This window comes from Coturnix japonica, chromosome 1, assembly GCF_054131305.1.
Source record: "Coturnix japonica strain WE chromosome 1, WE-NBRP24, whole genome shotgun sequence".
NCBI lineage: Eukaryota > Metazoa > Chordata > Aves > Galliformes > Phasianidae > Coturnix > Coturnix japonica.
The window spans coordinates 59731137-59744171 of record NC_140663.1 but is presented as its reverse complement, the minus strand read 5'-3'; the positions used below and the strand labels follow the sequence as shown (position 1 = coordinate 59744171).

Genomic DNA, 13035 nt, shown 5'->3' with positions numbered 1-13035 from the left:
GACAGGTTGTGGGCACAGTTGGTGTGACCTTCACAAGAGCAGGAGCTGGTGTGTGAGGGTCCCAATGATGGGTCAGTGTTGGGTGGAGGAAGGGCTACAAATGCCACAGGAAATCTTGCCTGTCTTGGTTGCAGTGGTATAAGCATACCTTTTCCTTACCCACGTGTGAATATACTTCCTTTCTTTAATCCAGGCTTAAAAGAAGTCAGTCTACCACCTTCAACCCAGATGACATGTCTGAAACAGAGTTCAAAAGAGGAGGGACAAGAGCAACAGCGGGGCCACGGCTGGGCTGGTCTAGAGACCTGGGGCAGTCTCGCAAGTAAGACAACTGGTAGCAAAGTGTGCTGGTGCATGCCTTCCTAGCAGCTCCAGTCAGGTGTGGGGTTAAAAGGAGGAGTGCAGTTCCAAAATGAAACATTTCTTCTCCTGGTGAATGGAAACAGGTAGATCCAGGCTGTTTCCTCTCTTGAGAGATGATTTTGGCAGCACTGAGGCTGATTGGTGGTGGGATTCCAGGGTCCTGCTGCCGTGTGATATTTTAGTGCAGCTGCAAGGCTGTGCAAAGTGGAACATGAGCCCGTGAGCCCTCATGTGGCAGTGACAGATATAATCCAGTGTTTCCTGCTGCATTTCTGGGATTAGAGGCAAAACTGAAATACTGCAGTTTTTCTTTAGAGTTTTAGCTACTCTGGGCGGTAAGGGTGGTTGTGCCAGAAGTATTAATAGATGGTATTTATTGTGGTGGTGGCAAGAGATCAGTACAGCGCATCATGGTGCTGACAGTTTAGAGGTAGAGATACTCTCTTCCTCATAAGGTTCACATGATTGTTATGTATGTTCTCCCCTGGAGATCATCTCAGCTCCCACAAAAAATACGTATGAATGAATAGCTCAGATTTTGGTTGTTTTATTAGGTGTGAAAGCAGGAGATTTGAGGCATGGGATTTATAAATCTCTTTTTTAAAAAACCTTCTGTAGTGAGCTGGACATGCCATTTGCAAAGTGGACAAAGGAACAAGTTTGCAACTGGCTCCAGGACCAGGGGCTAGGCTCTTACATAAGTAACGGCAGACACTGGATACTATCTGGGCAAACCCTTCTGCAGGCTTCTCAGCAGGATCTAGAAAAGGTGAGAAGTACTAGAAGCACTACTTTCAGTTCAACTTAAAGGAATGCTTTTAGCTAAACAATTATTTTAATCTTGCCTACCTATATAGGAGTGGAAATTAATCCTATTGAGTATTTTTCTGAATATTGACACATTTTAAATTAATTATGTTTTTGGGTTTTTTTGTTTTTTATATGCAACTTGGTATGAGAGTACTATGTTTGATATTTTCATGCAGTTTTAAAGAACCTGCATCTCTTAATCCACTACAGTGAGCAGGTGTTTCCTAGATCTGAGTGTGTGCTGAGGTGGTGTTGGTTCTCAACAAACATACAGCACTTGCTGGTGACTTGGCAGGTGGATTCAGTGAGACTCTCTGAAACCATTCTTATTTCTTAAATAACAGACTAATAAATAAAATACAGTCTTGTATCAAGCTTTGCTCCTTTCCTTTCTCTCACAGGAGCTTGGGATAAAGCACCCATTGCATCGGAAGAAGCTTCAGCTTGCTCTGCAGGCACTTGGGTCTGAAGAGGAGAACAATCATGGAAAACTGGATTACCATTGGGTTACCAGTAAGACTGTTTTTGAAGCAGCAGCTTTTTTTAGGGCTTCCTGATCATGTCAAGTTTAGGGTTCAAAAACGAGAATAACACCTAACTGGTGTTGTGGACATGGTTGCCATCAATCAAGAAGAGCTTTGCCATGTTAATGTTGGTTCTGTCTCTTTGTTAGGGTGGCTGGATGACATTGGCCTCCCCCAATATAAGACCCAGTTTGATGAAGGAAAAGTGGACGGCAGGATGCTCCATTACATGACTGTAGTGAGTAAATGGCTTTTTTTGTCTTGGCGTCTTTGGCACGTTCTTAGATTTTACTGACATTTAATGCACACTAACATTCATTCAGGCAACTCACTGAAAATCATTTGAGTCTGGAGAGATCTCCTGCATAGTTATTAGATTCACTTTAAGTGAATTCCTCTTAGCCCTTCTGCAGGAGCATCCATCAGCCAAATCCTGGCTGACCTCACAAGCACCCTGTATGAGAGCTGGAGAGCATTGGGGGCTGCTAGTGCAGCTCAGACACTGCAGACAGCCACTCCCACATCCCTCTGGGGCTGGCAGAACCAAATGGACATCTTACAGGGTCTGTTGTCTGTGAAGAGCCAGGTCATGGCAATCTGGCTAGTAGCTTCCTAGAGCAGAAAGTTGACACAAGCGCCATGTGGTCACCATATGCATGTTTGAGTTTTGCCCCAGATAGGCAGGATCTGAAAATAAGCTAAAGTCAGAGGTTACTCTTGTAGTGCTGCAGAGCCTACACATACATGTGTACCAAAAGCACAGAGCTCACTCCAACAGCTAAACATGTCTTATGAGATGCTACTGTTTTCAGAGCGCTTCCACAGTTCATAAATTGGGAAAGGAAATTCTCTGCCGAATTGCAGGGAGAAAATCAGGAGAGTTGAGAAAGTCTGAGACAATTTAATGCTGAAAAGATATTTCAGGATCCTGGATTTGTGCATGCTACATCAGAGTGTTTAGAGGACTACTTGAAACTGTAGTGAGTGTCCTGTGCCAAACGAGTGTAACCCAGAGTAAACAGAAGTCCTGACAGTAGTACTCACTTGCATGTATTTCCTGCATTCTTTCCATCTTTACGGACACTCTTAATGTAGAAGAGCAAATAGGAAGCAAAAGTCCAGACTTGTAAATGAGAAGCAGGCAATCTTGTGCTTAAGAGCTGTGTGTGACATTGTCTGACGTGCTCAGGCAACATCTGTAAGCACACAAAAGTATGCAAATGCTGTGGTTGCATTTCATGCAGCTTTTTACTGTTCAGATTGCTGTCAGTTAATGGAAGTAGGTGGAATGTTTTTCTTCTCGATGAGCCAAGGTTGTTTAGTTATCTATTCATGTGGATGCCTAGCATAAGAAAACCACAGCAGCTTTCTTTGAAGAGTATTGCAGTTTTAAGAGCCAGCTTGTTTGGAAACAGGATTCATTATTAACATTTGCATTATGTATTTAAAAATGTACAGCACGCTGTCAGTTCCTCGCTTTACTGCCTGTCAAGTGTAGCCAACCAGTTCTTCTCTGGAGATATAAATGAAAACTGAACATTGCAAATATTATTTCCTTCTTTGTAACAAAGAAGAAATCAGTCACACCATGGGCTGTATAAAAGTTATTATTTTATGCCGTATTTGCTTGTGTTTTGTATATTCTTTACATTGGATTGACTACCTGATGTCATTTTGCTGTTTAGTGCATTTCAGACAAATGCGTAGTACTTGTTGCTTACATAGTGTTTTCATGTTTGTTGGCTTTAGTTTATTGAATCTGCATGTTAGTATAAAAGTAGGAAGCATCTTGTTTCTTCTGTTAAATCTTGGAGATCTGATGCCAGCAGGTTTTGCTGAGCTTAATCTCGTGTTGGGAAGCTTTGTCACTGTATTGAGTGGGTGAACATTGAGTGTTGGTAAAATGCAGCACAGGCAGCAATGTGAAGGACCTTCACGTTACTCTTTTTTACTCTATACATTAGTCTTTTTTTTTTCTACGAAAAGAGAAAGAAATCTGATGGGTGGACAGAAGAGGGATAGGCAGTGGGAGCTTTGCCTTTGAACTAGATAACTCTCTCTGTCAGTTCCCTTTAAAATTAGGTCAGTAGGAATTTTTTCAGACAGTGTTTAACCATCAAGTTCCAGCAGCAGATTCTGTGTAAATAGTCAACTAAGTACAAGTGTATGCAGTGTGAAAGAAAACTTCTAAAAACCGAGTGGTAATTCACATTTACTCAAACTAAAATAATGAAATAACATGAAATAGAAACTCTAATCTTAAGTTCATCATAAAGTTAGCCAAAAGCAATGAACTGTTTGGACAAGCAAAGAATTTAATCTTCACTTATTCTGACAAAATCATGAAGCAGTCCGCTGTTTGTAGCACACAAGTGGTGTTAACACATAGCTGTCTAGATGAACCCCAGCATGAAGATGTGTACATTCACTTGTCAGCCAACTTGCACCAACAAAGTACCAGACTGTGAGACACTTAGTGACATAATAAGGATTAAGTTATAACTGAAGTTAGCAGAAATGCAGATCTCACAGCATGTGACCACTTCTGCAGGGTAGGGCAGGTTCTTTGTTTGCAGCCCTTCCTGGTGCTGCAGATCTGGATGATCTGGGAAGTCTCGCCAGGCTGGTACATAATCCTTTGTAAACATTTCCCATGCCTGAATTCCGTGAATGAGAGAGAATCTGATTGTTTTGGTTTTGACACGCTACACTTCTGGGGCTAGATACTGGAGTGAAACCAAAGAGAGGCAAAATGTGTCATCTTCCATATTGCACATATTGCAAAGTTGTCAGCAGGTCAGGATGTTGGGTTGTACCAACAGCATTTAGTAACCTGTGAGCCTTCTAAACAGTGTCTTGTTTGCTGTTGTTCACCATGTGTGTCCATGTGAGTTAAGTTGTCTTGGTTGCCAAAAGTCTCTCTCCCACTTCTCAGTGATTTAAAGGAGCTCTGAGACCAAGGAGGTGTAATGGAGCCAGAGCAAAACTGCTAATTGCTGCTGTAATCACGAAGGGGGATACTAGCCCTTCCCAGCTTTCAACATCTGAAAGCTCCTGGTCCAGCCAAAGGCTGTGACTGGTTCAGGGAGAACAGGCTGTGTGAGGCATTCCTTGATGTGGCAGAAATTGTCCTCAGGAGATGTCTGACTCTTTCTGTGAACGCTGGTGGGAGCTGAAAAGCTGATCTGTATGAGCTGTAAAATGAGTTCTTCTGTAAGATTAATGTTTAAGTAAAAGTTATTGGGAGGATTCAGATTTTAGAGAAAGAACTGGCTGCTTTTGTTAGTATCACTGATGCTTTACAGGGGGGAGTGCAGGGTTGTATTGTGCAATGCTCTTGCCCAGCCATATGTGAGAAGGGATTCATCCTTACTGAAAATGACCTGGCTGTGCAGTTATGCCTTACAGTGCCTTGTTGTAGAGGTGAGCTCCAGGCCACCCATGGGATGGATGTCTTGACATTAATCCCTTGTCTCATGTATTTAAATTCTAGAATATACTAGATGTGACATTTTAAGCCACAGTCCAAAGCTGCTGAGGAAGCTGTGTGTTGGTTCCACTGCTAAGTGCTTTCGTGTGTATTAAATCCTCCTTCCTCTTCCACAGGATGACTTGCTGTCCTTGAAGGTTGTCAGCGTCCTCCACCACCTCAGCATCAAAAGAGCCATCCAGGTTCTGAGAATAAATAACTTTGAGCCCAACTGTCTGCGCAGGAGGCCATCAGATGAGGTACTGCTTCAAGATGGAAGTGTGAAGAAGAAATCCTGTAGGGTTTTCTCCCTATGTTTCTGATTATTTCTCCTCTACCCTTTCCTCTCATATTGGCTGCTTCCTATTTTATTTTGTGTCAGCTTTGGTTTCTTTCTTGTCATTTTATTCCCAAGTTTCATGTCCTACTGAGGCTACCTGGAAAACAACTTTTTTTTCCTTCACCTGCTGCAGCCCCAAGGTCATGTCTCCTTACCAAATCTCACATTCCTTCTTGATAACAACTGTCCTTAGTCTTTGATGTCGTTTCTTCAAAATAAATAGTCCCAAACTTGGTGCACAGCTTCTGTCAGGCTGGTATAACTGTGAAGTGTGTGGCCATGTCAGAATTTTCTCTGTAAAACAAGTTTGGTCTTATCAGACAAGAAACTGCCACTGATTTGTGTTGGAAGGAGTATATGCCAGCTACGGGAATGGATGATAAAGCAGCTCAGAGTCTTGTATTTAGATTCTAATGCATATCTGCAAAATAACGCCAGCTCATGGAGCTAGCTCTCAACTCTACTCGTAGAAATCACAGCTAATCCTAGTGTGCAGCAAGATCTTCAGACTGCATGAAGCACGATACAGACCTGTTCACTGCACTCAGGAACACAGCTCATGTTGTTTGGCACGACAATCCTGCAAGCAGAGCAGGAAAGATGATTGCTTCCCAGTAGGATAAACACAAGCTAGGCTGCTGTGATAAGCTTTTGGCTTGGAATTATTAGAAAGATACCCTGTTATGAGTGAACAGTACTTGAATCTGACTGATTTCAAACCCTTCTGCCTTGATGTAAGACTTTAGACTTTTCCTGTAATGAACAGGAAAGTAACAGAAAGGTAGCTTCATATCAGTGTCACCATCAGCTAGCGTCAATATTATAACTCCTAAGTGAAGAACCAGCTTAAGAAACTCAGTGAAGAGCTCAGCGTGCTGTAAGCCATATGCAGTGCAGAAATAAAAGATTTCTGATGAAAATGCGACTTACATCTGCTCCAAACTCTTTGACCCAGTCCCACTTCAGTATTGTTGCAAGATAGCAATCCAAAGAAAGTGAAAATCTTTCCTTTCTTTTTTTTTTTTCTTTCTCTCAAGAGCAAAGTGGGATCATATGCATAAAGGGCAGGAGAGGTTTGTTTCAATAAAGACTGGGGCTGGGACGTCTGTGTTGGGAAGCCTTCTTACCTGCCTGTTCCTCCTGTTCACAGAATAATGTCACACCTTCTGAGGTCACCCAGTGGACCAATCACCGCGTGATGGAGTGGTTACGCTCTGTTGATCTGGCAGAGTACGCACCTAATCTGAGGGGGAGTGGTGTGCATGGGGGGCTGATGGTAAGATGCTCACAGGCTTACTTTATTGCTTTAAAATAAACTGTGACTGAGAATTATGAGTTCTATAATCTTTGCTGCACAGATACTTACTTCTTTCTCTTCTTAATAATAAGTTGCTGTCAATATTTATTACCCAATAATTTAAAAGACACAAATGGCTTGGACAAAGTTTGTTTGGAAAGCAGTGAATTTGTTTGCCTGTGTCCCCTTCACAATTCAATGGCATTTTCTACCTCCTAGCCTACAATACTACCATGCTATTACACAACCACCATTTTCCTTCCTGCACATGAACATGCTTTTATTTTGTGGGGAAGGCTTGATTCTTTAGGAAAATCAGTGTTAAAACAGCATTGTTTTTAATTTCTCTGGCATGAGATAGATGCTCCAGACATTAGGCTTACACATGTAGAAGTTCAGAGTGGTTGAAACTTTATTCCTTTTCCAGACATTTTATGTTTGTTTATTTTCCATCATTCCTTTGACTACATTTTCCAGAATTGAGGAGGATGGTGGATAAACATTTTGTTAGAGCTTTTCCGTATCATGTGATCTAAGCATGAATTTAGCTCTTCCTTATGTGCCAGTTTCTTTCTATTTATAACTCAAAAAAGAAGGGCTGGAGATAGCATTTTATGAATCCTTTAACTTTTTTCTTCATCTTCATTGCATGTTTTCTCTAAAATAAAAACCCAAAGCAACTTTAAGAAGTGGCTGAGCCACACATCCCCATCAATGTCCTTGAGACCTCATCAAACAGTGCTGACTTCAGCTGGACTCTGTGGTTTTGTTAATAGGTTTTGGAGCCACGTTTCAATGTAGAAACCATGGCCCAGCTGCTGAACATCCCACCAAACAAGACACTGCTGCGACGGCACCTAGCCACTCATTTCAACCTCCTCATTGGGCAGGAGGCCCAGCAGCAGAAACGTGAAGCCATGGAGTCCCCAGACTATGTCCTCTTAACAGCAACTGCCAAAGTTAAGGTAGGCCACTTGTTCTGGGTTTGTGTGTGAGCTGCTAGGCAGACATTTAGATCTCCAGCGTGCTAGTTTTAGCCATTCTTGGAGGGCTGTTCAGTAAGCTTTGAGAAACAGGGTCAGCTGCTAAAGCGAAAACAAACAAAAAAAAAACCATTAAAGCAGGACTCAGCAGATAAGGGTTTGACTCTTATGTCTACTATGAGCACACCACATCTCAGCTCCTCATATGTGCCAAAGAGAGATAGAACTCTTGTGGGCTGTCCATCTGACTGTACGATAACATGTTTGGGACAGAGGTGTTCTTTTACTGTATATATGCTTGTGGCTGTGTGCAATGGGATTCTGATAACATTTGGGATCCTTTAAATGTTATTTTTGTAGTAATGATGGAATGAGGGGGTGCATCTTATTCTTATGGATGTGGTTATCTGGAAATACAGCTATTGAGAAAGCTGTTAGCAGTGCACTGTAGTCTTAACCCTTCAGCATTTGCTGACATTGAAACACCGGTTGCAGAGACATCTGTTACTTCTTTACTGACTCTAAGTTTTTGTGAATTTTCTCTTCACTTGTAAGCCAAAGAAACTTGCCTTCAGCAATTTTGGGAGCCTGAGAAAGAAGAAGCAAGATGATGTGGAAGAGTACGTGTGCCCTATGGAGCTGGGGAGGGCCTCTGGAAGTGCACTGAAGAAAGGTTTCAAGGGTGGCCTGGATATCCGAGTATATGATGATGATGATTTGGACAGGCTGGAGCAGGTAAAACTGTTCGTAGTCCTTGACTGTGTTGTTAGATTTGGTGGGAAGCCTCTCTTTCACAGTGAAACCTTTCCTTTCCTTTGGCTTGTGAAGATCCTCAGTTTTGACAGTCACAAAGCACTACTCACAAACACAAACATGTCTTAGCCCAAGAACTGCAAGCTGTGAATGCAGCGCCTGTAAGACTGTAAGACTGCCTCTGACATAACTTGTCTTCTGTCCTGACAGGGCACGCTTATCCCTCTCTCTGAGCATGTGGGCTGTAATAAAGTATTTGCATTATTTGCTGAACTTAATTGCCACTGCATGCAGGGGATTCATTATTCATTCATTATCCATTATCTGTTTTTTTTGCAGATGGAAGATTCAGAAGGGACAGTGAGGCAAATAGGAGCTTTTTCTGAAGGCATCAACAACTTGACAGTAAGGCTTAAAACTGTGATCTGTAGAATAACAATTCTGGTTCTGTAAAACGAGTTTGACTCTTTCCTCATTTCCTTTCTAGCACATGTTAAAAGAGGACGAAATGTTTAAAGACTTTGCAACTCGCTCTCCTAGCACCAGTATAACAGATGAAGACTCCAATGTGTGACAGCAACCAGCAGGCACTGTTGAAGGCTTGCTTCCTATGTGCAAGAAACGTCATCACGAGATGTGATGGGCAGCAGATCATACACATTATGTCGCTCTTGCTTCTGTTTGTTAGAAGTAATGCTGGGGGGTGAACAATTTAAAGAACTGAAAAAAAGAAAAAAAAAGGTGCCTAGTCTACAGTTGCCATAAGAAACACCCAGACACTGGTGAATGGAAATCGTTTTTACTCTATTTAATGTACAAACTGGTGATATGTTTCAGAGTGTTGCATTTAAATTGACGTGGTATCATAGTCATGCTCCTTTTTCTTATTCGTGTCCTGAGATAATCCTTTGTATTGTTACAAAGTAAAGCAAATTTTTAGGTAGAAAAGCACCGTGCTTGTCCTTGTCAGTCGGCTTTCTGTAGGCCCTGAAATGAAGATGTTACTGCTGTCTTTTTCAAAGTCCTTTCCCCCACACAAATGCTAGTTCTGCCCTTCCCTTGGTATCCAACGTAGGATTTTAGTTCTCTGTGCCCTGCATAATCTCACCAGTAGCTCTTCACCATTGCTTTTATTTTTATACTGTTTTATAAGAAATAAAAATAATTAAAAAAAAAAAGAAGTATATGAAGTACATCTAAAAGCAAAACTATAAATTTTGTGACATAGAGTAACAGAAATTTCAAGATAAGGAGAAGGGGGAGAGAACTGTTAGAGATTATCCCAGTTTGCACACCAGCTGGTTACTGGAAAAGGCAGGCTGACCTTTGGAACTGTTTGCTTTCGTTGCTTTTTTACTGAGTTCACAGTTAAATGATCTTCCATTTGGGGTGGAGCGGCCGTGAAGTGTGTTTCCTCTAGCAGTGACTCCTTGGGAAGCTGCTGCTTTCAAGATGTCTTCTTCCTTGTTCCCAGCGGCAGTGATTTTATAGCGTTCAAACTCAGTAACGCTTCTGTGACTTAAAAATGTTCTGGAGAGTTTTTCTTTGAGTTGAGGGTACTCCCTGCACGTGGAAGGGATGTTTCTGTGCTGTGACTGATGTGAGGATGGTGTAGTTGCAAGCAAATAAAGTTATATAGAGAAATGTATAGGAAATATATTATTTCGTTATATTAAACCTAAGGTGGAACTTTTTCCTTTAAAAAAATCCAAATATCAAACGCGTTGCTCATCATTTTACCTTCTTAGAGCATAACTATTTTTCCTTGAGGGTCATCAGATTTTAGAAACATTATCTAGCCAGTGGAAGTTTTTTTGTCAGGCTTTCTGTATTGCGAGGCGTCCCAGCCAAATGCAAACAAAAAGCAACTCTGTTTATTACAGCGGTCTTTTATACAGTGTTGAACATTGCATGTATTCTAGCACAATGGCATGAAGCTTCTTTGCTTTGTAACAGGGAAAAAAAGTCCAGCTGTGCTCCTTGTGGATTCTGTTTGGTTTTTACAAGAGTTTGTCTCTCGTTTCATCACTGCCCGTGCTGGAAGTGAGACCATGGCTGACACACTGATGTGGGGTATAATGGATCGTGGATCTGTGCTGGTCCTGTGGCTAGGGAAGGAAGGAAAGGGATTCCATGGACCTTGCACCAGGTGTTAGACCAGAGATGTGTTCCAGCACTCTGCTGTTGTAGCCTTATGAGCTGTTAACAGTCAGGTTGGGGTTTTTTAATTACTTTTTTATTATTTTTTAATTATTTTTTTTTTAAAGAAGTGCAGTTTGGGTTAATTTTCATGTGCAAAGATGAAAACTGTGATGTGGACCAGTTGTGTTATATATGCAATACCAAGTGCTGCCGTGCTTTCTTCAGTAGCTGGAGCCAGGCAAATGAGCCATATTGTATTGATGAAACAGTTTGTGCCGCTTTCCATTTGTGTACAGACAGATCACACCTGGTGCTTTATTCAGAACTCCTGACTGAGGAGCACCCTCAAGTAAATTGCTGTCTGATGTTTCTTCTGCAGTTCTTGGGGGTGGCTGAGCTATTCCAACCAAGCAGAACCACCCCGTTCTATAACGCCTGCTTGCCACTGTCAGGTACAAATCGTCATGGGGTGGGTTCAGGGCTTGCTTTCTGTGAATGCTTTGCAGTGCTGGGCTCAAGACCGCTGCTCTGCCACATGCAGCAGAAGCACAGGAAGACACGGTGCAGGCCTCTGAGCAGAAGTATTCCTTCAGATTCTCCTGAGGAGATGCTGACTAGTGGATGCAAGGAATGAATTTTGACAGGAAAAAAGGGGCTATTGACAGAGTGCTGTGTGCTGAAACAGGTACAAGCAAACACAGATTTTTTTCTCACTCTGGTGCTGTTAACAAGCCTATCAGCAGCAGCAGACGATCATTTCTTTTGAAGTCGGGTGTTCTGCTCCAAACACCCTGTTTCTGGGTCTCCTGGTTGGAGAACAGGTTGTTGTTCAGAGCTGCCTGTCAGCTGAACTGCGGTTGTTTTGTGGGGGTCTGTTAGGAAAGCACTGGTAACAGTGGGAGATTTATGCGCGCATGTGCACACGGCTGATACCACTGTGGTATTTTGTGTTTTTGAAGAGGGCAACGTAACTACTGTGTATTGCCATGTAAAATCCAATAAAGATCTGTGGAAAATGCCAGCTGCTTCTGCTAAGTTTTGTTGGTTTGCTTGTTTGTTTTCTGTAACGCATCTGTAATCTCTTTCTTTAACTTCCTAGGAAGCTCATTTTGTTCTACTTAAAAGATGAGAGACAAACAAGATGAGGGCCAACAAAATCACAGGCTGGATTCACCAGCTCATCTGTTGATGGTGCCAGCAGGAAGAGTCAGGTAACAGCCAAGAAATACAAAGTCTTTTGTGCTGATTCTCGAGATCCAGATTTAGGGCACAGTGGGTTATTGGGCATGTGTGACAAGGTGTCTCCCAGCCCCTTGTCTGCTCCTCCTCATGAGCCCTCTCAGGGTGTCATAGAACCTGCAATGTATGTCCCCATTGCAGAGAACATCTCCAGCCCCAGGTGTCATCATCCTTCCCCCTGCCCTTGTAGCCCTCAGCAGCTGTAGGAGTACCAACTGTATTCCCCACTTTATGGCTGGGATGCAGCAGAAGCAGCTCAAACTGCTCATTTCTTCTCAGAAAGAGTGGTCAGAAATTGGAAGAGGCTGCTCAGGGAGGTGGTGGAGGTGCTGAAGAAGCGTGCAGGTGTAGCTCTGAGGGACATGGTGAGCGGTGGGTGGTGGGGATGGGCTGATGGTTGGACTGGATGATCTTAGAGGTCTTTTAGTATTCTGTCTGAGTGGTTAAAAGAAATAAATAGGTTAATGAATTCATCTCTAGGTAACACCCAGTGCCAATAGGAGTGGCTTCCTTGTAGTAGTCCTAGAAGTGAGAAGGAGCAAGATAAGATCAGGCTAGAATGAGATGGGATGGGTGAAAGCAGGTGAGTTCAGTAGGTGTGAAAGTGGTGGGGCCTGCTGGGCTGCCTTCAGGAGGACTTGGTTCTTAGGCTTGGCTTGGCCTTTGTGTGCTGTGCATATAGAAAAGGCAGGCTGGCTTCTTTTGGTTTTTTAATAGTATGTTGAGTCTGTAATAGAGAGAATGTGCTGTGACAGCTGTCAGAGCCGTGGTGTGAGCAGAGGATAATGCAGGGGATTCAGAATGCTGATCTGGAGGAATGGAGCTGGTTCTAATGGAGAACTCCCTGTCCCGAGATGATAGATAGAAATGATCCAAATGAGAACCCGCAGGAAGGCAACCAGCACCAGGCTGATGTTGGGCTGTGCTATAAACCCTGTTATTGCTGGTGGCAAAAACCAGCTGCAGCTGTTAAAAAAGACATGGAAAAATGAATCCACGGGGCCGGGGAGCTGGCATCAAGGGCAGCCTTTGTCTCTCAGCGCAGCAGACAAGGAAGGGCTCCTGACCACCCTGGCAGCAAGCAAAAGTCTGTAAGAGGCAAGAATGTTTTGCTT

General features: G+C 42.7%; 1 protein-coding gene across 50 annotated transcripts in view; it reads left to right on the top strand.

Annotated features, from left to right (window-relative positions):
• Positions 1-11702, top strand: part of PPFIBP1 (PPFIB scaffold protein 1) — a 96722-nt gene extending 85020 nt beyond the window's left edge. For all 50 annotated transcript variants that reach the window (XM_085541502.1, XM_085541515.1, XM_085541500.1 and 47 more), the window contains 10 exons: positions 194-322; positions 982-1132; positions 1575-1686; positions 1847-1935; positions 5304-5426; positions 6657-6782; positions 7580-7768; positions 8342-8521; positions 8879-8944; positions 9027-11702. In XM_085541502.1, coding sequence (XP_085397628.1) covers positions 194-322; positions 982-1132; positions 1575-1686; positions 1847-1935; positions 5304-5426; positions 6657-6782; positions 7580-7768; positions 8342-8521; positions 8879-8944; positions 9027-9113 — 1252 coding nt within the window. In that variant the 3' untranslated portion in view covers positions 9114-11702. The remainder of the gene's footprint in view (positions 1-193; positions 323-981; positions 1133-1574; positions 1687-1846; positions 1936-5303; positions 5427-6656; positions 6783-7579; positions 7769-8341; positions 8522-8878; positions 8945-9026) is intronic.
• Positions 11703-13035: the final 1333 nt, after the last annotated feature.